Source organism: Miniopterus schreibersii (assembly GCF_964146895.1).
Source record: "Miniopterus schreibersii genome assembly, chromosome: 6".
In the NCBI taxonomy this organism is placed as follows: Eukaryota; Metazoa; Chordata; class Mammalia; order Chiroptera; family Miniopteridae; genus Miniopterus; species Miniopterus schreibersii.
Window position 1 is genome coordinate 60,950,204 of NC_138107.1, and position 26,003 is coordinate 60,976,206.

The 26,003-nt window shown below is 36.4% G+C and overlaps 1 protein-coding gene across 2 annotated transcripts in view; it reads right to left on the minus strand.

The window, feature by feature from the left end:
• CEP85L (centrosomal protein 85L) overlaps positions 1–25,510 on the minus strand; it is a 96,351-nt gene extending 70,841 nt beyond the window's left edge. For both annotated transcript variants that reach the window (XM_081141327.1, XM_081141326.1), the window contains exons 1-2: positions 25,087–25,510; positions 9,225–9,386 (exon numbers count right to left, since the gene is read on the minus strand). In XM_081141327.1, the coding sequence (XP_080997453.1) occupies positions 9,225–9,386; positions 25,087–25,159 (235 nt within the window). In that variant the 5' untranslated portion in view covers positions 25,160–25,510. The remainder of the gene's footprint in view (positions 1–9,224; positions 9,387–25,086) is intronic.
• Between the last annotated feature and the right edge of the window lie 493 nt (positions 25,511–26,003).

The following is a 26,003-nucleotide window of genomic DNA, read 5'->3' on the forward strand; positions in this document are numbered from 1 at the left end:
TTCTCTAATCACTCAACTCTGGCACCACATCTAGGTTATGCCCTACACAACACATACTGCATAGTTCAAAAACAACTCCCTCTCAAACTAATTTCTGTGGCAACAGCTATTTACATGGCCTTCAGGTCTTGGCAAAGAAACACCTAAGAAGAAACTGGTGATCTGCTGGTATGGCTTATGTTACAATCTGGTAGGCTTGCAGATGCATCTAGCCTCAAGTCACAGATCTATTTCCTACCGACCTGGAACTTGACACCTCATGAACAAGTTACCACAGCTAAAAGTGATGCTGCTAATGTTAAAATTAGTGTCTCAACTTATCATTAAATGTAAAAATCTCACACCCTTATTTAGCATTATTTTAAATCTCAAAATACCATAGCTAAAAGCAAATCACTCACTGGCAATTTCAGAATACTGTTCTGTACCAGAGTCCCATCCTTGCTGAAATTCTGATGTAATCCTTTCCTCCATTTTGCTCTTTCCAATTCTGCAGTTCTTGAAACACAGTAATAATTCAATAACTACTTATTAAGTGAAAAATGAATGAATCTCTAAAAGCTGTAGGTTAGAGAAAGAAAGGTATTCTCTATATAATGGTCACTGATAAAACTGGGTATTTGTAATTCACAGTGCATTTATATTCTGTGTTCAGTTACTCTACACTCATGCATGAATTTTAAGTTTTTAAAGAATTAAAAAAAACACATAACATTAAAATAAAAAAGAATGCAAATTATTTTTCAGATGATTCACAGGATGCTTTGAGGATTGAGCAGTGTCCAAAGAGCATCACTTGGAATATCAGTTATAACCAACCAACAATACTAAAGAACAGAAAGAGTGGGGGGAGTAAGGGGTCTAACTAGACAGTATCATTCTGTCTGTTTAAGAATGATTTACATCACATATGTACTCTTTACTTAAAGCAATGCACCACAGAATTTTAAAAAATTATTCCATGTACCCCCAATATTAAATTTAAATTTAGCACACAGAGGTACGCCTATATTCAATCATAACTGTCTTGTAGATAAAGAAAAATAATTACTAAGAGAAATAACTCAAGATTTACTACTACAGATTGACAGCCTACTCTACTCTAAAATGCCCAGGAGATTAAACCCAGCTCTAGGCTTACTTCAATGGCTGGATCTCCTTGGAGAATACACCAATTCTAGGAGCTTCAGGTAATATGGATTAGGTCATGTATACCATTTCATACTGAAAATTAATTTTTGAAGAAATTCAATATAGAAAAGTTTTTAAAGATCTGGAAGAATATGCAACATACTACTAACATTTGTGAGCTCTGAAAACAAAGGCAAGATGGAAAGGAAGAAATAATTTCACTTTCTGCTCTATTTAATTCTATCAAGGTTGAAATTTTTCAAAGACCATACACTTAATATTCGAAATACAAATTTACTTTTAAAATTATGTTCATCTTTATGCTTTTTTAAATGCATTTATTACCTTTCTTTTTTATGCATTTATTACCTTTCTAATATCAGGGGGGAGAGAATAGAAGAAATACATATAGTAGTTGACATTAAGGAAATGTTTTACAATCACTTTTAAGTACTTTTTCTCTTCATTTTTTATTTCATTTACATGACAGAATTTCTGGTTTAAGATCACTGCCTGAGTTCACAAAGTTATATTCTCTCCCTTCCATGACCCAATGAAATGACAGAAAAATAACAAGGTAGAAACTCATGGCAATGAACAACATAGGACCATCAGAGAAAGAGATCAGAACAAAATTCCAGAAGCTGGAAGTGAAAAAATGCCAGTTACTGCAGCAGGACAGAAGAATACATGGCACAGAACACAAGCACTGGGAATGTAGCAGTGGGAGTTCATCTGTCTGGGGGTGCACCAAAGAGGCTCTAACCTCAGAAATATCAGGTACAAAAGCCGGCTAAAAACAAGAACCTTAACTGAAAGCCTACATATGTATCATTTCATTGAACCAAACTGAACACATACCAGTCCTATTCTATGAAACGAACAATAAATTAAATAAAATAAAGCTGAAGTGTAGATACAAAACTGTGAGAGTGGCAGCAGAAGCATCACTGTTTTTAGTAAGTCATCTGGGGAACCTTCCTAGGGAGGAGAAATTTGAGGAAAGAGACATGAAAAAGTAAGAGGTCCAGGAAAGAGGACAAATACCACTTTCAAAGCAGTGATGATAAAGCAAAGAACTGCACTAACCAATCTAAAGTAAAGGTCATGCTATTAAATCTTCGTAACACAGAAAAAGAGTACTATCTCCAATACAGAGATTAAAAAACTGAGGCTCTAATAAATGAGAAATTACTTAAGATTGCACAGATAATTAAGAGATAAGAGGTTTAAACAAAGCTTAAGCTCTTAATATGAGTAGTCTTTTCATCTTTTGGGATATAGTTTACTCACTTATATAATGGTCTAATCTAAGGACCCATCCGATTCTAACACTATGGCTAATTATTACCAAACGATACTAATAATCCTACTTATCATTAAGAAAACCTTCCATTAGTGCACCTGCGAACTTGAAAAAGAACATCCATAATAGGGCATTTTCTTTACTACTTTAGTAATATCACCAGCTTCCCACTGAAAGTAATGCCCTTAAAATCAATTTTTTAAACATACTAAATTTTTACATTTAGAGAAAATTAAATTTGTTTAGTTTGGCTTTTATTTCCTTCCTTAAGTCAACTTTTTTCTTTAGTGTATCAGCTTTCTCTTAAGGGACTTTGAAATCAATTTTAGTAGTAATATACATAGAATACAGTTCTAAAATGCTATTTCAGAACAATCAAGTAGAAAACTCCACTACACAACTGTCAGTATACATGTCAACTTTATTCCTCCAAGGGCCCAAATATAAATGATAATACTTAAACAAACTGACAATAAAATCTATAATTCTAAGAGCATTTATTCATATGATAAATAAGGCCGTGAAAATAGGATGTAAGATCTTAAAGAAAATAAAGAAATACAAGCACTATACATTTAAATTATTTTCATCTTTCAATTAACAAAAGAATATTTGTATTATAATTAATAGATTATTTTTGCAATTCACATTCCTATTTACTTCCCCCTTCATCACCTTGCATATATTTCCTTCATTTCTGAGTTGTATATTTTAGATAGTCAACTGATATTAGATGCAAGACCATAATGAAATTAATATTCTATGTAGTTGCCAGCAAAGTTATGACAGATAGTAGTAGTAGTAGTTAAACCAGATTTTGTTAATAGTCATAAAAAAAATTATGGTGAGAAGATGGAAAAGATACCCTTCCCTATACTTCCCACTAAGAACAACTAAAAGCTCTGGACATAATATAAAACAAACATAAGACTTTGAAAGTTGGAAAGAAGACAGCAAATTGTCTAGGAATCTCAGGACCCAAGGAATAAGACAACGATAAATTCCCTGGATTTTCTTTTTGCCTCTTATGTCCAAGAACTGAAGCTGAAAAAAATCAGCACCACGAAGGAACCAAAAGGCAGAACCCAAAAAGTCCCAACAAAAGCCTGTTCTCCCCAGCCAATGGACCAGGAAAGAGGAAACCTAACAAGACAGAGAATTTTCAGACAGTAACCACTCTTCCCCAGGCAACAACCACAGAAAAAACTGCCTCCACCCAAGCCAGCAAAAGCCAAGTAGGGAGCCTAGACTTCCAACCTTACCAATCTGTAACAAAATGTCCCAATAGCCACATGAGGGTAGTATCAATAAAGGTCCAGTAGGGAAACAAGGTTTTCATCTCTATTTGGCAGTATGGATTCCCCTACCCCCACCCCACCATGCACACACACTCAGGTTATGTCAGAGGAGATCTTAGAGTCTGAATATTCATCATCATCCAGCAATAACGAGGCTACCCACACATGGTGGTATGAGTGGTGATCACATGAAAAACCTAAACTCCCACCCAGAACCAACAGTAACAAGATGCTTCCTTCCTAACAGAATTGATCTAAAGAAATCCATCGAAGACATGTCACATAATTTCTGAAAACAAAAAAAATATCTTTAAAGTAGCCAGAGAAAAATGACAGCAGATCTGTCATCAGAAACCATGGAAGCCAAAAAGAAGTGGCACAATTCTTTTCAAGTACTGAAAGAAAAGAACTGTCAAACTAAAATTGTATACCCAATGATTCAGGAATAAGGAGGAATTAACACGTTTTCAGTTGAGAGAACTACAATAATTTGTCACTAGCAGATGTATCCTAAGAAAAAAAAAAGGCTAACGTAGTTCTCTAAACCAAAAGGAAATAATTAAAGGAAACTTGAAACATCATGAAGAAAGAAGTCAGTAAGTAAAAATATGAGTAAATACTCATAATAAGCTGTCCCCTCTTGAGTTTCTTAAATTGCTTGACAGTTGAAGTAAAAATTAAAATACTGTGTGACATGGTTATAAATATATGTACAGAAATATGTGGAACAATTTTGCCATAAATGGAGGAGGGTAAAGAAACGTAAAGGGAGGTAAGGTTCCTATACTCCACTCAAACTGTTAAAATGACAAGTTATATGTATCTAAGTTATATATATTATATATAATATAAAGTAATATATGTGATACCTAGAACAACCAATAGAAACACTATACAGCGATACACTTAAAAATACTACAGATAAATCTAAGTAGAATTGTAAAAAGGTTTAAGTAACCCACAGGAAAGCAGAAAAATAAAAAATAGAAACAAATAAACACAAACAGAAAATTTAAGCATTAATACATCAGTAATTACATTAAATGTAAATGGTCTAAAATTTACCAATAAAAAATAGAGACTAGCAGAGCAGATTAAAAACCACAATCCAAGTGTATGCTGTTTCAAGTAACTTGCTTCAAATACAATCGCACAGACAAGCTGAAAGGAAAAGAATAGAAAACATATACCATTTAAATATTAATCAAAAGGAAACAGATGTAGCCATATAAATAGTGGTCCTCAGTACAAAGAAAATTACCAGAGACAGGAAAGGGACATTATATAATAAAACAAGTGCTAATCAACCAATATATAGCAATCCTAAATGTGTACACATCAAACAAAGAGCTACAATTTGTGAATCAAAACTTTATAGAACTAAAACAGAAATAAACAAATCCCCAATTATAGGTGGGACTTTTATAAACAACTCTCTCAACAATTGATGGAACAACTAGATAGAAAATTATCAAGAATACAGAAAAACTTAACAACACCATCAACAAACAGGATCTAATTGACATTTATAGAACACTAGATCCAACAGAAAAATACACATTCTTTTCAGGTTCCCATAGATTATATAGCAAATAGACCATATGCTGAGACCAAAATCAAACCTCAACAAATTTTAAAGAATTGAAATCAGAGTGTGTTTCTGACAACAGTGAATTCAAACTAGAAATAACAAAGACAACAGGAAAATCTCCAAACACTCTAGGTACTACCTAAATAACCCTGAGATCAAAGAAGAAGTCTCAAGGTAAATTAAGAAAATACAATGAACTGAATGAAAATGAAAACACAAAATATCAAAATTTGTGGGACACAGCAAAAGTAGTGCTAAGAAACTTACAGCACTGAATCATACATATTAAAGAAAATTTTCATTTCAAATCAATAATCTAATCTCCTACCTTAAAAACTTAGAAAAAGGAAAATAAACCTAAAGTAGAAAGGATATAATAAACAGCAGAAATCACTGAAAACAAAAATCAGAAAACAAAAGAGAAAATTAATAAAACAAAGAGCTGATTCTTGGCAAAAATTAATGAAATTGACAAACTGCTACTAAGATCAAAAAACAAAAAAGGAAAGATACAAATTACCAATACCAGAAATGAAACAGGGCATTTCACTTCAGAGGTTGCAGCTATCATGGGAATATAAGGTAATGCTATGAACAACTCTACACACATAAATCTGACAACTTAGACAAAGTGAACAATTTGCCCCATCCCCCATAAAACTACAACTCATTCAACTTTAAAGAGATTATCTGAATAGTCCTATAACTATTAAGGAAATTGAATTGATTATTTTAAAACTATGAAAAAAGAAATCTCTAGGCCTAGAAGGTTTTACTGAAGAATTCTATCAAACACTGAAGAAAAATTAATACCATTCTATATAATCTCTTTCCAGAAAACAGGAAGGAACACTTTCCAATTCATTTTACAAAACTAGTATTATCCTGGTATCAAAACAAGATAAGACAGTACCCCCCAAAAGAAAACTACAGACCAAATACCTTATGGACACACACACACACACACAAAAATCCTTAACAAAATATAAACACACAGAATTCAGCAATAAGTAAAAAGAATTATACACCATGACCAAGTGGAGTTGAAAGCTGGCTCAATATTTGAAAAATCAAACAATGAAATTTACTACCACATGAACAAGCCAAAGAATATATCAATTGATACAGAAAAAGCATTTGCAAAATCCAACATAAATTCATTATTTAAAAAATTCTCAGCAAAACAGGACTAGAGGGGAACTTCCTCAAACTGATTAATGGCATCTACAAAATACCTACAGCTAATAGCTGTTATATAGCTACTTAACAGAAGAATGAATGTTTTATCTGTAAGATAGGGAAAAAGGCAAAGATGTCCACCCCTACTACTCATATTCAGCACTGTGTAAGATGTTTTACCCACTGCAATAAATAAAAGAAATAAAAGGCATACAGATTAGACAGGAAAAAAACCCTATTTATAGACGACATAACTGTCTACAGAGAAAATCCCAAGAAATCTCCCAAAAAAACTCCTAGAATGAAAAAGTGAGCTCAGCAATGTCACAAAATACAAGATAAATATACAATAATCAATTGTATTTGTATGCAATTACAATTAACACACTGACATCAAAATTGGAAATACAATGCCATTAACAAAATATGTACAGAACATATATGCTGAAATCTATATAACACTGATGAATTAAATTAAAATCTACATAAATGGAAAAACATATCGTTAATGAATGAAAAACTCAAGAGAATAAGGATGCCAATTCTCCCCAAACATAGGTATAATCGACATAATTCTTATTAAATTCTCAGCAAGGTATTTTGTAGAAACAGAAAAAATTATTCTAAAACACATACAGAAAACAAAGAAACCAGAATAGCTAAAACAATTTTGAAAAATAAGAATAAGATGGGAATAATTATTCTAACCAATTTTAAGACTAGGCAAAGGAAATTAACCTCAATCTAACTCTCACACTGTGAAAAAAGACTAACAGCATATCTGGGTTTTCTATATCCGGCACATTCCAAGGAAGATGTGTCCCTTTTTCAGTTCCCAGTAGATAACCTCTAAACCCCTGGTCTACCCTATCTAATAAGTGTCTCTGTTTACCTTGGGTCACTCCATATAGTCTATGCTAATAATATGTTTATGGTGGGAGCCTTGAACCATGTGATTATCACCTTGACCTCTCAAAGGCTGGAGATTAAGGTCATCCATACAGGCAATCAACCATGCCAACATAACCAGCCCACAATAAAAATCCTGGACACCGAGGCTCAGGTGACCTTGCCTAGTTAGCAATACTCCATACGTGCTGTCACACATCATTGCTGGGAAAATAAAACACCGTTCATGCAACTCCACTGGGAGAGGCCAAACTGAATGTTTAGGCCTGGGGTCTCCTGGACCCGGCCCTTTGCTCCTATTTTCATTGCAGATTGAAATGAAACAAACCATAATCATTAGTATAAGAGCTTTCTGAGTTCTGTGATTCCTTCTAGGTAATCACTGAGGCTAAAAGTGGTCTTGGGGACACCTAAATACACACACTTCGTCAATTTAAAACTTTTGCTCTGAAAAAGACACTGTCAAAGGATGAAAAGACAAGCTACAGAGTAGAAGAAAATATTTGCAAACCACATAGCCAACAAAGGATTAGTATCTAAAATATATAAAGAATTCTCAAAATTCAACAGTAAAAAAAAGGAAATAACCCAATTAGAACATGAGCAAGACATGAAGAGACATTTCACCAAAGAAAATACACAGATGGCAAATAACCATGTGAAAAAATATTCAACACTATTAATCTTTCAAGAACTGAAAATTAAAACCGCAATAAGATACCACTTCGTTCCTATCAGATGGGCTAAAATTTGAAAATCAGCAAATGCTAGCAAAGAGAAAACTGGATTACTCATACTGATCTGTTTCCATTACTGATGTAAATGGAAAAGTCACTCTGGAAAATAGTGTGACAGTTTCTTTAAAAAGTAAACATGCAACTGCCATATGACCAGCAATTGCATAGACATTTACCACAGAGAAATTAAGACGTAAGTTCACATGAAAACCTATTTATAAATGCTTGTAGCAAGTTTATCCCTAATAGTAAAAAAATAGAAACAATCCATATGTCATTCAAGAGTGAAAGGTTAAGAAAAATGTTGTCTATTCAATACCACCATTGCTGTCTACACACTACTCAGCAATAAAGGGAAGGGACTGTGTATTGATATATCCAACAACCTGGATGAATCTCCAGTGAAAAAACCCAATTCCAAAGGACTATGTACTGTATGATTGCATTTACCAAGCATTCTAGAAATGACAAAATTATAGAAATGAAGATTTGTGGTTTCTAGGAGTTAAGGAGATGGGGAAAGTGGGTTGAGCAACATTAAGTATTCTCTAGTGTTAGAAATGTTTTGTATTCTGACTATAACAATGTCAATATCCAGGCTGTGATGCTGTACTGTAGTTTTGTAAGATACAGCCTTGGACGGGGGTATCTCTGTATTATTTCTTAAAATTGCATGTGAATCTACAATTTATTAAAAATAACACTGCCCTAGTAGGTTTTGCTCAGTGGTTAGAGCATCGGCCAGAGTACTGAAGGGCACATACCCTGGGTGCAGGCTTGATCCCTGACCCTAGTCTGGGCCTGGCGGGGGGCAACCAATAGATGTGTCTATCTCACATCGATGTTACTCTCTTTCTCTTTCTCTCTCTTCCCCTTCCACTCTCTCTGAAAAAGCAATGGAAAAATATCCTCAGGTGAGGATTAAAAAAGTAATAACAACACTGAACATCATTACATATTCAAACACTACTTTCAAATTTCTTGGTCTGAAACAATAAAACATTTCCTTTGAATGTTCTCAATTCAACCACTTTCAGAATAGTCATGTCTAAACACTAAGAATTTTAGCTCACCTTCCACGCTGTCAGAGCAGGAAGTTCCAATGCCAGTGTCACCACTGTCAGAAGCTATACTATGTCTCCTGATGTGGTTATTTCGATGGTTGGATGGAACGGTTGTGGCCTGCCACAATGATTCACTACCAGGTAACCATGCTGATGAAGAATAATCTGGGCCTACAAAGAAAAATGTGCAAAAATTAACACATTTATAATTTCTGTAAGTAGATAGAAAATATCTTTTTTCAACCTTATAAAAACATGCATATCAAGTTATATTCTGCCCAAAATAATTAAAATAGATCAATGATATGTAAGATTCAACAAGTAAACTTACATATCACACACACAAATTCAATGCTGATTTAGCAGCTTCTTCTGGCTGAAGGACTCTGACATCTGCATATAGATATTTGAACTTTCAAACACATACTGCTCTTATTTAAAATGTCAAATATAACATCTATCTATCTAGAAATGTCAACATTCTGCCTCTGCATATTTGACAGGTAGGCATCTGTGATTCCATACACAGGCATCAGCTGAGAACTGGGGCTCAGATAAAGTCTAACTGAACCATATGGCATGGCAATATAAGATTATGCTCATGGAAGGTCAAAAAATCTATTTTTCTCTACAATATCCTAATCACTTAAAATTTAAAATAATTTTGCATTATTTTAATTGATTTTATTTCTTTAGTTATCTTTTGATAAATGTTTAACATCACAGCACCCTAATGGCTCTTTGCTCAAATTTCCTTTTTGAGTTAGATTAAATAATTAGTTTTTAGCTAATTTTCACTCCAATATTCTCTTGAACTTTATTTTCAGTGTCCATTTTACTTAATTGTTATTTGCCTTTTTCTGATTTATCCATCATTTTACTTTTAATTGTCTATTACAGTGCCTATTTAAGAATATCCATGGACCAGTGCCAGTCTGTGAACTATTTATTACTAGTTATGAAAGTTGAGTGCAGAAATAAATAAGAATTTAGAAATTTTTATAGCAACTTGAAAGAGTAATTTTAAATCTGCTGAATTTTATATAAAAACTACAGGAGCATGTATATTTATTAAGGGGTAACAGAGTGATTCTCAAATTGGAGCCTGTAGACTTATTTGTGGGAGTTTAAAAGTTCTGTATAAGAATTTTGGGCTTCCATTATGATACTCTTAAAAAATTAAAAGCTCATTATAGATGATCTGATGAGCTACCCTAAAGCATATTATTTTCACCTAATTTCAATGCCACTATATTTGTATAGCTACCTTAAAATAGATTTATTATGACATAAGTTCAGTGCCCCCATTTGTGTTTTATGTTTGCAATTGCAGTTACATATAAGTAAAGGGCAGGCAAATAACATACTTGGTATTATCATCATGATGTGAAACGAGATATCTTTACAGAATTATCACATGATACACAATTGACATTGGCAGACAAGTAGTGGCTTCTAGTAGTTTAAACGTAAGGATCACAAACGACAAACATGCCCATAAAATTAATTACATCATTTACCACTCTTTTAATATCAATATAAAATCAAAAGACAGAACTAAAGCTACTTTCTACCATACTATTCCCAACATTAAAGATTTAGTTAAAATAAAATATTATGCTACATTAATATTATTTTGAGTTCTTTATATGTAGGTTATAAATTAAATTTATTTGGGTTTTACAGATATATGAAGTATATAAGTAGCCTTAAAAGCTATCTGTTCTCCTTTTAGACTGTAGTAATACTCAAAGACCATGTGCTGCAGATCTGATTCAGTGTTGCAGCCAGCATAGACCAAAGATTCGAATAGACAATAAACGCACAGAGTACCAGAAAGAAATATAACAAAATACAACTAGTAGTTTTCTCTAGAAGGTAGGACTACTGGTAATTTCTTTGACTTTGATGCTTTTATCTTTCTGGTATCTATTACAGTTTACTTTGATAATCAGGGAGGAAAAACATTTTTTTTAAATACTTAACCCCTACCACTAATAAACCAAATAATTTACTTATCACTTAAGCACCTTTTATTTTATACTTGGTCTAAGTAACAATTAATAAAAGTCTTTGGAGATATTTTACCTGGAATGGGTACAGGACTTTATTTGGCCTGGTTTGGAACATAGTGAATACCTTCTAACATATAAATCAAACTACCTTAACTTTTTTAAATGTTCAAATATACAAAATGGCATATTAATGTATATAAAGTGAATTAGATATATCAACATAAAAGAACACTGATTTCTTCAAATTCAAAATAAAGAAGTTAGAACAGATTGGTTCTTTGTTTTGGTTGATAGCCATACATCTGTTTCAATATCACAATTAGTCCATTAGAAGAAGGAAAAAAAATTAAGCTTGTTAAAGTTGTAGGAGATTCTACCAGGGAAGCATAGTAACTCAGATACTTTGACAAAAGACCAGTACGGTCTTTTTCCTAGGAAGGTATCCTCTCATCAGTAGAACTCTAGAGAAAGGAAGCATATATCAAGTCCAACCACATCAGACAAATCATTGGATCAATCAATGAGGAAAACAGATGTCCTATTCAAAACATAATATTCTTTTAAATTAATAACGTATTTTAATTTGTTTATGAGGGTATCACAATGATCTTATTTTTGCCAAACTTTTCCTTTAAAGAAAGCAAAGCAATTCATTCAGGTTTCCCAAAATGACAATAATGTAATAAAATAATAGAATTATCTATAGAAGTTGGTATCCCCCAGCCTGAACTCAGATTTGTCTTAACCTTTAAATATGCTTCTTTTAAAAAAAAAAAAAAAAAAAAAATCCAATATATTTTATGTACTTAGAACACTGATGATAATTAACAGATGTCATGAATAAAATAATATTCTAATCTTTATTTTAGATTAAATGCATTCAGTCTAAGAATAATATGTCTTGTCTCTATTCAAGTCAATCCAGAATCACATAGTAAGAACTAGCTGTAAAATATGCTCACTAGGTGATATAATAAGGAAAACTTTCTCACATAATACTTATGACTATGCCACTGAAATGGGAGCTATTTAATTTCTAGATATGTGCTATGCATTTAACAAAAAGTTAAGTGAACTCTGACAAGAAAGTCTTATAGGTCCTATCATATTAAAGCAATTGAAAAATTGTGTAAAATCAGTTTTCTCTAGAAAAAAAGAGCATTTCTATAAGAACAGCAAAGATCCCAAGACAGCATACAGTCAAACTTCTCTTTGGAAGGCAGTACATTACATTTTGTAATATAAATTTCAATTCTTTTACACAGACTACTGAATGCCCGGGGATAACTTATTTTTAAAAGTCACACTTAAAATATAGGAAGATTACACCAAAAAAAAGAAGTAATCTATTATATTTTATTTTCTTCCTGAAGTTTTTTTAAATTGGGAGCAAAAATGCATACAATATCAAGTCTTTTATAGTATGTTAATATGCCTGTAACTACATTTAGAATAACTATTAATCTTATTTTTTAATGACAACTCTAAGCCAAAAGAAAATTTTAAAAAGACCACTGACAAAGCAGATTTACACTTTTACATAAAAAGCTGAATACATACTACAAATCACAAATACAAATGGCAATGATTTTCAAAATGCAGGCTATCACCCATTTAGTAGATTGAGACCAACCTTTTTAAATAAAAAACAAAACAGAAAATATCAAAGCACATTAAGGCTTATGACATAAGATGCATATATCTCACATTTTATCATCTCTGAAATGTTAGCAAATACACAGTACTCCTACACAAAGTTCAGAACAGTAGCCTTCAATTGCCCAATTCTACCATCAATAGAAATTAATGTACAACTAACTTAAAAAGAAGAATAAATCCAGGGAATACAGTAACAACAAAAAATATCCTTTCCTTAACCCATACATCTAAACAGTTTCTGAAACTGTTCAGTCCCTTTCAGAAGTACCAACTGAATTAGATCCCTCCTCTCCATCCCACTGTCACAGATCATACCTTTTGGCTAGACTGCTGCAAGGATCTCCTGCTGGAGTGACTCCACCAGAGCCAGCCTCTACCCTACTGGCAGAATTATCTTCTTAAAGTCAAATATATTTATGTCATTCTCCTGTTGACATAGGTCTGTGGGTTCCTCACTGCATATTAAATGAAACTTACACTCATTAAGTTTTGCAAAGTTCTTCACCAATTGAGCTTCATTTTCTAATACTTCACAATCCCCACCTCCCCACTCCAGCTCCCCTACAAACACTTGCCAGCACACATACCTAATCACTGCCTCCAAACAGATTATGTTTTTGGGGACTCAACACCATTTCCCTTCTCTACCTTATTTAAGAGTCCCAGTAAAGAATGAACTTGCTCTAAATGTTTTCTAATTCCTCCAGGTGGTATTAAATAATTACTACTTTGTGCTCTCCCAATATATCATTCAAAATTCTATAACAGCATTTACTAAGTTAAATTAACCCATATATATATGACTTTCTTCTTCGTAACCATACTGGGAAGACTGAAAGACAACTTTTCTTTTCCTTTTTTTAGTCTCTAGCACAGAGCTACACAGTCAGGCAGGGTCAATAAATGTAGTCATTATTACCACTGAGTACCGAATAAATGTTCGTGGTATAAAATTAAAATTTGCAAGACATAATTAGATCTAAAAAATATTCTTTCATTTGGAAGAAGGAGGTTTTCTTTTTTTGGTTGTTGTTGTTTGTTTATTTTTAAATCCATGAGATTTTAAACTATCCCTTGAGCTAGTGTACATTTAAGTGTCTATTTAAAGATGAGTAAATATTTTCCAAAGCAGCTAAAAATATACTAATAATTATAAATGGATTGACGAGTTTATGGCCAAAATTCCTAATAAATATGAGAAAACAATCTCCAATAGGGTCAAAAGACAAAATAAAGTAATAAAAAATTGAATATAACATTAGAACACATTTTAAAATATTCATATTAGTAATAACCCCACAAAAAACAAACAGAAAATCCTGTACTTCACTGGAGAATATCTAGCTAAGATGGAAGAAACTTAATATAGTGATACATATTTTCTTTATCCCAAGTTCTCCATTCCATTTCAGTACTCGTTATCTCTAGGGTAAGAAACTTCAATAGTCTTAATTTTTTTCTTTTCTTATAAAATTAATAGTATAGCTTAGTGTAAAAGAATGTGGACTGTGAAATCAGGCTGCCTGTGTTCAAGTTCTGTACCACCACTTATTAGCAATGAGAACTTGAGTAACTTACTTAACCAACCTGTGCCTCAGTTTCTTCATATGTAAAAGGAGGAAAAATTGGAATAGGTACCTATTTCATAGAGTTGTTGTGATAATTAAATGAATATTTAAAGGTATTTTTTAAAGTCCCAAGCATAAAAATAGACACACAGATCAATGGAACAAAATTACGGGCCCAGAAATAAATCCATACATAATGGTGAATTGATTTACTACAAAGAAGCCAGGAATATACAATGGGGAAAGGATAGTCTCTTCAATGAAAGGTGTTAGGAAATGCAGATAGCCACATGCAAAAGAATGAAACTGGATCACTATCTTACACCATAAACAAAAATCAACTCAAAATGGATTAAGGACTTGAACATCAGACCTGAAATCATAAAACTCCTAGAAGAAAACATAGGAGGTAAGCTCTTTGCCATCAGTCTTGGCAATGATTTATTTTTTTAATTTGACACCAAAAGCAAAGGCAACAAAAGCAAAGATAAACAAGTAGGAGGACTACATCAAACTAAAAAGTTTCTGCACAACAAAGAATACCATCAGAAAATTAAAAGCCAATCTATGGAATGGGAGAAAATATCTGCAAATCATGTATCTGATAAGGGATTGATATCCAAAAAATATAAGGAACTCATACTAAATAGCAAAAAACCCCAAACAATTTGACTGAAAAATGGGCAGAAGTTCTGAATATTTTTTTCAAAAACAAACAAATAGTCGTTAGATACATGAAAAGGTGCTCATCATCACTAATCATCAGGGAAATGCAAAGCAAAACCACAATGAGATATGAACTCACACCTGTCAGAATGGCTATTATCAAAAAGTAATAACAAGTACTCACAAGGATAAAGAGAAAAGAAATCCCTTGTGCACTGTTGGTGGGAATGTAAACAGGTATAGCCACTGTGGAAAAACAGTATGGAAGTTCCTCAAGAAACTAAAAATAGAACTACTTTATGAGCCAGCAATCCCCACTTCCAGGTATATATAACAAAATTACCATCTCAAAGAGATATTGTACCCCCAAGTTTTACTGCATCATTTACAACAGCCAAGACAGGGAATCTACTTAAATGACCATCAAGGGATGAACAGATAAAGAAAATGTTGTGTTTATATACAATGGAATATTATTCAGTCATAAAAAAGAAGAAAATCCTGCCATTTGTGACAATATGGATGGACCCTGAGGACATTATGCTACATTAACTATGCCAGATGGAGACAGACAAACGCCATATGAGCACACTTAAATGTGAAATCTAAAAAAAAACAACTCATGAAAACATAGAACAGACTAGTGGTTGCCAAGAACTGGGGAGGGGGGAAATGGGCAAAGGCGGTCAAAAAATACACACTTCCAGGTAAAAGATAAATAAGTTCTGGGGATTAATTTACAGCATGGTGACTATACTCAACAATATTGTACTGCATATCTGAAAGCTGCTAAGAGAGCAAATCCTAAGAGTTCTCATCATAGGATAACAAATTATAACTATGTCTGGTGATGCATGTTAACTAAACATATTGTGGTAATCATCATATTAGACACCTTAAACTAATACAATGTTATATATCAATTATATCTCAATCAAACTGGAATTAGTTTTTTGGCATTTAAGAACTTAAATTGAATTCTAAGTAATCAACAGCTAGTATTCTTTGCTTTCTAAATTAAAAAAAAAATCTGGAAACTCATTAATTACTACTGCAATTAACTTTTAAAACATTACCACAAAAGATATAAAACTGTATTCTTCAGAAGTGACTCTGAATTTCCTATTTTCAATTCTAGAATAACAAGGAAGAGCTTTAAACTAGGTTGGTTCAGGCTGAGGTTTAAATTACCTCAATAAAGAACAATAATCAGATGGATAAATAAGTGATTCACCTTTCACAGTAAAAGTATTAATTCAAACTAATTAATATTCACCAAATAATCATTACATAAAACATATAAAACAAGGAATTCAAGAGAGGTAGGGTAGCAAACAACACAGATAAGACTATCTACTTCTGTGAAAAAATTACATGCCTGTTGATTTCAGAGTATGACAAGCCAAAGAACCTTATCTTCCAGTTACATGAAATGCTGTATTCAAAAGGATTTTGGTAGCTACATGGAATGAGGACAACATATTTAATTTAGTCTCTCATAGCCTTTGTTTCTGTTTATAAACTGGGGGGGGGGGGGGACGTACGGTAAAAACTAATAAGTTTTTAATAAAACCACGATGAGCATGAGGGAGTATACCAAGTGGTATTCCAGAGGGGTTTACCTTATTTAATAATATCAACTAATAGAAAAAATATTCTACATGGTAGCAAATTATGCCAAAACTAAGAAGGATTATCAGTACCCAGGAAAAAATTAAAATAAATTTTCCTAAATAAAAAGTTGTTAGACCTAATACATGCTACTTTTATTTATGTAGCCATTGACCTCCAAAGGAAGCTGAGTAGACTATTTCTCAATTAACCATTTATTTTCTGATACTTAGGAACCTAATATTTAGGAACTTAAGTGTAAACAGTACATTCAAGGCAAAAACTAAAACAAAATTTTAGTTTCTTATTAAATTTACTGGTGTGACATTGGTTAATAAAATGTTTCAAGTGTACAATTCTATAATACATCATCTGTATACTGCATTGTGTGTCCACTGCCCAAGTCAAATCTTCTTCCATCACCATATATTTGATCCCCTTTACCCTTTACAAACCCCAACCCCCTTCCCTCTAGTAATCACCATACTGTTAAGAGTGTCTATGAGTTTTTGTTTGTCTTGTTTGTTCATTTGTTGCTTTCAGTTTTATATCCCACATATAAATGAGATCATATGGTTTTGGACTTTCTGTCTGAGTTATTTTGCTTAGGATGATATTCTCAAGATCCGTCCATGTTGTCACAAAAGGCAGTATTTCATCTTTTCTTATGGCTGAGTAGTGTTCTATGGTATATATGTACCACATCTTCTTTACCCAATCATCTAGCAAAGGACACTTTGGTTGTATCCACGTCTTGGTCACTGTTAATAATGCTGCAATGAACATAGGGGTGTATATATTTTTGCAAATAAATGTTTTCAAATTCCTCAGGTAGATACCCAGAAGAGGGCTTGCTGGGTCATATGGTAACTATTCTTAATTTTTTTTGAGGAAACTTCATACTGTTCTCCATAGTGGCTATACCAGTTTACATTCCCACAGGCAGTGAATGAAGGTTCTTTTCTCCACAACCTCTCCAACACTTGTTATTACTTGTCTTGTTGATAATAGCCATTCTAACAGGTGTGAGGTAGTATCTTGTTGTATTTTGATTTGAATTTCCCTAATAGTAAAGTTAAGCATCTTTTCATATATCTGTTTGCCATCTGTATTTCCTGGGAGAAGTGTCTGTTCAGCTCCTTTGCCCATTTGTCAACTGAATTGTTTGTCTGGTGTAGAGTTGTATGAGTTCATGTATTTGGGATATTAACCCCTTGTCTACTGTTTGAAATATATTCTCCCATTCGGTTGGTTGTTTTTTGTTTGTTGGCCATTTCTTTTGCTGTGCAGAAGCTTTTTAGTTTGAATATAGACCCATTCATTTATTTTTGCTTTTACTTCCTTTGCCTCTGGGGTAAAATTCATAAAATCCTTCTTAAGACCAAGGTCCATAAGTTTAATACCTATGTTTTCTTCTATGTAATTTATTGTTTCAGGTCTTATATTTAGGTCTTTGACACATTTTGAGTTAATTTTCATACATGGGGACAAACAGTAGTCTAGTTAAATTTCAACTTATTTTGGAGTGTTTTAAAACTAACACTCTACAATAAGTTGAGAAAATTTATAAATGTCTCCCTAATATTAAGAAACTTAATTTCTAGTCAAACTTTTCGGTACATGATTCCTAAAATCAGATGGAATGCTCAGGATTAATGAAAAGGCTTCAGAAAAGCTTCAGTAATGTCATGGCAAGGCAGTATGTATTTCTAATGGTCAACAAACACAATCTCTGCCTCTACAAGAATAACGTAACCACCTAGTAGAAAATGTTAAACATTACATGAAATGTAGCCCAAATCTTTCACCCCATTCTCTTTCAGAAGGATATGGTTTTTATTATTAATAAATCTAGAGTTCATCTCAGAACTCTAAACTTCACTACCGAAAGGCAGCAGCAATAAAGCAAGCAAATTTATTTACTAGACTCTATGTAAAGAGGGCACAAAACAAAGTTCCTGATTTTAAATTCATTCTCTTCAAATTTGAACTCTTTATCAATTTAAGTTATTAGCACTACCTAATGAAGTCTTAAAATAATTTATTACAAAAAAAGCAAAAACAGTCATAGTTACAGGTATCCCCTGCTTTTCAAAAATTTACTTCACGCCACTTCGCTTTTACGAAAGACCTGCATTAGTACAAACAGTCCCCAACTTATAATGCAGCTTATAATGGTTTGACTACAATTTTGACTTTACAATAGTGCAAAAGCAATACACATATTAAATTATGATATTCAACACTTTATTATAAAATAGGCTTTGCGTTGGATGATTCTGCCCAACTTCAGGCTGTCAGAGTTCTAACATGTTTAGGCTAGTCTAAGCTATGACGCTCAGTAGGTTAGGTGTATTAAATGCATTTTCAACTTAAAATATTTTCAATTTATGATGGCTTCATTGGGACATAGCCCCATTTTCAGTAAAGGAGTATCTGTACCTGTTTCTAATAACAGAAAGAAATCTAAAGAGGATTTTTGCTTCTACAAAGAAAGGTGAAAAACAAAAACGTCTTTCAACTTTTGCACAGCAGTAAGTTGTTTATAAAGGCAGCGTGCACCCTGAGTGGTGAGGGTGGCACTGCTTTTACTGTATGGTAATTTTAGGTTTTATGTGTTATTTGGAATGATTTGGTAGGTTCTTTGAGGGCTTGGGAACACAAAAGTTTTTCCACATAAACTAATGGTAATTACTTCTTTGCTTTATGCCATTTTGGCTTACAAAGGTTTCACAGGAATGCTCTTCTTTCAGATAGCAGGGGAAACCTATACAAGTTTGAGGTAGATTCTCAGGCCAAAGAATGAAATAAAACTGAACACCAAAGCCTGGTCCCTGATTGAGAACACCTTCTATTCTGATGGGAAGAAAAACTTACACTAGTTCAGATGCCCTGGGCACAGTCCTCTAGTCAAGACTCGGCCACTGTTCGGGATAAGGCATCCCAGGAGGCACCTGCCCTAGTTTTAAAGCTGAACACTCCAAGTAAACCCAGACATCGGGTCACCCTAGGTTGAGACGTGGTAAGGGGAAAGCAATTCAAACATTTATGGAGCACTTATACATCAATCTCGACACAATAAAGTGAGCTGGCTGCATTAGAGACTCTCTAATCTCCGCCAGTTTTAAATTTTTGTGAGTCTCACTGAAACTGGCCAATGGCATTGATCCATTCTCTTCTGACATCCACATGGCCTCCTGGAAGCACAAGGCTTTGGTGCTCCCTCCTTCCTTCACCAGCCCCCTCTCCGCGGGACACCCCCTCTTCTGGTTTTCCTCTACTTCACTGGCTGCTCCTCAGTCTCTTTAGGGGGCTCCTCTTCCTCTACCTGACTCAACACTGAGTATCCCAAAGCTGGAGCCTCCGCTGACCTATCTAGTCTCTGCTGTCTTCTCTATACTCCCTCTGAGTGATCACCTTTAAACGCCACATAAACACCACATACAACAAAATTCCTACCTCCACCTCTCCCATCTCCCTTCTGAGCTCCAGACTTGTGCACCCAGCTTCCTACTCAACTCTCCCGTGAACCTCTAAAAGGGCACCTCAAACTTCGCATGGCCAGAATAAAACTCTTGACTCCTCACACCCTTGATTCCTTGTTTTCCTCACACTCTTCCCCACCTCAGGAAATGACACCACCACCCATTATAATTACTGAAGCCAAAACTACGACGCCATCTTTGGTTCTCCTCTCCCTCATTTGCCACCTCCAAACTGTCAGTAAATTCTGTCACCTTTAGTTCTAAGTATATTTCAAACCCATTCTCCCCAAATCCAATCTAACCACTCGAAACCAGGCCCTCACCTTTCACCTAATTATTGCAATGACCTATTAACCTGCTCCTCTACTGCTATCCTTTCCTCCACCCCTCCAAATTTTCTCCCCCGGTCCCCCCAAAAAAAGCCAAGAGAGATCTGTAAATGCCAAGGATAAGGAATGTCCGCTTCATTCCCCCACTACCTAAAACAATGTCGTCTCACAGTAGGCACTCAGTGTGCTGAGTGAAGGAACAGTCATCTTGCCCTATGCTTGCATCGGCAGTTTCCCCTCCTGTAGAACAGAATCCAAGCTTCACACAGTGCCTTCCACTATCAGGCCTCCCTCCCCTCGCATCCCTGCTCACTGTGCCCCAGACGCTCTGGCTCTGACACCCCCAAACTCACCTGCATGATGGCACTGTTTCTGTACCCCTCCGCCCGAGCACTCCAGCCCTCAGGTCTGGCTCCTCTCATCATTCCAGTCTCAGTAGTGCCACCTCCTCAGACAGGCCTTCCCTGACCAGCCTTCTCCATGCATCCTCTGCCATCTCACGCTGTTCCCTTTTCTTTGCAGTACATAACACTAGCAGAATTATCCTGTTGTTGGTTTACTTATAGACTGTTTATCTGCACTCGGCTGTAAGCTCCCTTCGACCTGGGACCTGATCATCCTTGTTCAGTGATGTACCCTTGGAGTCCAGTACAATGCCTATCGCCCACATTTACCAAGTGCTTATGTGCCAAGCACTACACTACGTGACATGACAATGGATTGTTTTTAATTAAAGAAAAATAGAAACTAGAAGTAAAATATTAGTATAAAGAGCAATTTGATATTCTTTTTATGTTAATCATTCCCATTCTTAAAATGAATAATCTTATACAATAAATTCTACTTTTTAGAATATTATCTTGCCAGTATAAAATGTGAATATCCTTAAACTAGTCATAATAATTAGTATCTCACTGTAGCTTTAGGAATTATCTAGAGGACCACATTCTTCATTTCTTAATGCACAATTTGAGAGAACTAATTAAGCTAGCACTCAATAAAATACTACCTAGAAGCCTTCACATCTTCGTCTTTTTCTCAAGAGTGCACATGCAACACATTTCATCCAGTCAGAAAAATCATGACTCTGTGAAGACGCTCTGTTCTCAACATACAAAAATATTCACAACGTAACAAAAGAGCTTGTCAACTCACCATTTATTGCCTGGCTTCAAATTAACTTCATTCAAGCTAAGAAGTGACAGAGCTTCAATTACTAATCAGGTTCATTTCACAAGTCATCACTAAAGTTGAGATTAACCCCTCACTCCGAATGCCTATTATAAAAGAACATGTCCAGCTGAGTTCAGGCAAAAGCGTTATATTACATTGTTACCATAGTACTTTTAGGTCCATCTAATTCAGAACCACAGCAGAAAACTTTAGTGTTTGATGTAATCATACCAACTACTACCACTATCATTATGACATCACTAAATACCTTATGGCAATGCATCAACTAGGAAGAGCCAAATTTAAAAAACTCTAGGCCCTGAACAAGTGACATTTCTTTGGATCATGTAAGTGTTTTCTATAAAATTTTACTTTTAGCACATTTTAAACCAGCATATCCTACCTCTAAATGTTTTCAGATTGAATATGTCAATATTTTTTATTCAATAAAGCACTCAAAATATCACTGTATCATACTAGATTTTTAACACCTGAAAGAAATACATCCATCCTTCATCCAGCTTTGACACTAGTATACATTTTGAATAATAGGGTATATTCTCAAACACTCAACCAAATGCATAAAAACATACCACATGTTCTATTTAAAATTAGCTTTCTAACCTCACTTGCCAAGCCAATAGCGAAAAAAGGGGGAGGTGTTTGAATGTACAGAAATGTAAGAAAATATTTATCTTATTTTCATTTATAACAGTTACTCTATAAAGCTGAAAAAATGTTGGTAAAACCAAAAGAAAGTTAAATCCTAAAGCAAAGGTCAAAAGTTCAGTATTTTCCAAACCACACATTATTATTTCTATTTGTTTTTACTGCCATTACTTTAAAAAGAAAGTTGCTTCCACTTTTTTAGAACACTGGTTCTATGATACCTTTGGGTTTCCCTTTAGTCATTACATTTTTGTATAAACAAACCAGTTTTAGGACACCTAGAACTAACCAACATATTGAGATACACACACATTTAAATACCAGAAATTATTTATCCCTGTCTTCAGACTGGCACTCAGGACCAAAATGATTGTTGATACATTGAATCAGAAGACTGATTTCTTTTGTTTTCAGAAAAGCTATAAAATCACTCAAGTTAGTCAAAGATGTACTGGACAATAATTCAAAAATATGAATTTTCTTCAAAGTCTCAGAAAAGAAAAATAATCCCTACATGAATCAATTCAGAAGTCACTATCTTGACCTTAACCATCTACTCATTTGCGAAAGAAGCCACACAAAGTTTTTCATCTAACCTGTAACTTTTTTAAACTAAATAAAAAATAACTTTCAATATGTGTTTGCTCAAAAATAAATAAACATAACAAATAACATCATTATTACTATAAACTAGTCCATTATCAGCATACAGCTGAAAAAAAATTTATCAGAAAAGCATGTCCTGACTTACCAACACTATCAAAACTGAGATAAAATATATGCTTTGTAGAGAAATACTGACCAAATTCCTTAAACTTGGGTAGTATTTATAAAGTATCTTCTTCCACTATATTCTTTGCCACAGCAAAGATTTAAAGACTTCAATATAATCTCAAAGCTCCAGTTACTTAACTTCTAAGCACTATGATGTTTTCTATCACAGATATAACAATGGAAAAATTGATACAATGCTTGGATAATATTTTATTTCCAAACATGTTATTATCACAAATAAACTTTAAGAGGTTAAGTTACAAAGACATTACAGATGGCTTTTGACATGTACAAATAACTGAAACCACTCCCTCTAGCGCATTAGGGATAAAGAAATGTCTTCTCACTTAAGTTACTTTGATTTCAGGATTTGTAAATACTCGGTAATCAGAAACCTCTCAAACTGCTGCCTCCTCTTCTTAGGACAAATACTATACATTTTAGAGAAAATAATTCCCTACTTATGTTTTTTTACTATTATTTCTAAAAGCGTTGCATTACCAAATTTAACAAGATGACTTCAAATCTAACCCTGGGTTTTAAAATGTATGTATCTCTAGATAAAATATAAAGTATGGTTACTACTTTATACAATACTGTATGGTATTCCTGAAATTTTGCTAAGAGAGTAGATATTAAGTGTTCTCACCACACACCAAAAAAACAAAACAAAAACTGTGAGGTGATGAATACGTTAACTAGTTTGATTGTGGAGATCATTTCACAATGTATACATATGAAAACATCAAGTTGTACACCTTGAATATACATACAATTTCTATGTCACAGAATTGCATTATTTGACATTTTAATTAGCAATCTTCTGAGTTTGTATTGGATACTTTTTAAACAGCAGAAAATCACTTCCAAATGCTGCTTCTGCTTTTTTGTTTTGCAAACAGCTTTGAAAACTGTATACAAAAATGTCAGTTATATAAGTTGAGCTCAAACATTTTATGGAACAAGGTTATTTAATAAGAGTCCTAGAACCACCTAAAATAGAAAAATAATTGTGTACGTACATATGGAGTTTACTTCTGGATAAAGGGTCCATACAACTTTCAGCTTCTCAAAGGGGTTCAAAAATCAACTAAGATTAAAGTGCCTGGAAGAACTGTCAGCTTCAGCCAACTTGTCACAGACTGCCCTAGCCTTATTTTTTATCCTAAATTAGGGTAGGATTTATCCTAATTTGGTGGCTCCTACACAAATTCTGAGCGATGCTGGCATGAAAGGCTGTCCCAAACAAACAGTTCCCTTCGTACGCCCAAGCTGGCAAACCCCAAAATTTCCTTGAAAAACAAAGGGAGAGGCAAAAGGATTGTAATCGAATTAACACCCTCGTTGCTCAAACCTCGCCCGGCTCCTGCAGAACGCGTCACCCCTACTCTGGAGAGGGCTGCGCGGCGGGGCCCAGGTTCCAGCGACTCGGGGTCCCTCGCAGCGCGGGCAGCACCGGCAGCCTGCTCCCCCCACGCGCCCTAGAGCAGCGGCTGCCGGCGTGGGCGCGGCAGACCCGGCCCCCGAGGCGCCCGAGGCGCCGCCGCCGCAGCGCGGCCGCAGCGACCTTCCCGGCGGGGCCCCGCGAGCCCCGCTACCCACGTCCGCCACACACCCACGAGGGAAAGGGGGAGGATGGGTAACAAAGCCCGACCCGAAGAGGCCGGGAGAGCTGTGAGCGGGGCCGCGGGGCCGCCGCGGGCTGACAGGGCCGGGAACGCGGCCCGCCAGACGTCAGCCCGCCGGTCGGGGTGCCGGCAGCGAGGGGAGCGCCGCGACGGGCCCCGCGGCGGCGTCGGGGGCGGCCGGGGGAGCCAGGCCCGGGAGGGAGGGAGGGAGGGAGGGAGGCAGCGGCGGCGGGGTCCCGGGCGCTGCGCTCGGCCGCGCCCCCACGCCGGCCCGGGCGCTGTCCCGTTACCTACCCGCTGGGAAGCTGCGGGCTCCGCCCGGGCTGTCGCGGCCGCCGGCCTCCGGGGCCAGGAAGCGCCCCCACATCGCGGGCGGGAGGGCCAGCGGACCGGGGGCGCCGGGCTCCCCACGTCCGTCCGTCCTCCCCCGCCTTCGCCTCCTGCTTCTTCGCGGCGGAAACTTGCGCGGAGCCTGGGCCGCGGCGGCACCGGCGGGAGGGCGGGCTGGTTAACGGCCGCTCAGCGACGAGCCGAGAGCGCAGGGGCCGGATCCGCCGCGGCGCCGGCGGCGGCGGCTGCCATGGCCGAGCCGGCTGGGCTGAGGCCCGGGCCGGGGAAGCGGCGGCTCCGCGGGGACGGCGGCTCGGTTCCCGGCTGAGCCCACGATCCGCGGCTCCACGCGAAGTTGCAGCTGCAGCTTTCTCCGCCCCCTCCGCCCGCGGAGCCGGAGCCTGAGCGGGGCCGGGGGCGGGGCCTGCCGGGGGCGGGGCGGAGGGCGTGAGCCGCGTGGGGCGGGGCCTGGTGGGGGCGGGGCCTGGTGGGGGCGGGGCCTGGCGGGGCCTCGGGCGCGGACGGAGGCGGGCGCCGCGCGGGGCGGGGCCTGCGGGCGGGGCGAGGTGGTTCCTCCTGTTGCTGGGCTCAGCCCGCGGCGAATAGTTGGGCGCGACGCACTGGCTGCTTCCCTCCTTCCCCGTCCCCGCGCCCCGCGATTTGAGAAGAAGGCGACGTAACGTGGCCCGGGACCCCCTCTTCAGCAACCCCCCCGTGGGTAATCCCTGAGGCCCTGCAGGGCACCTCTCGAAAGCGCCCTGCAAGACCTGCCTTCGCCGCACGCCCGCTGAGCTGAGACCAGTCTGGAAGGGGCTGAGGGACTCCCGGGTCGTGTGGGACTGGGGTTAAAATCGTCGTCGCTCACGGCGCAGACATCGTTT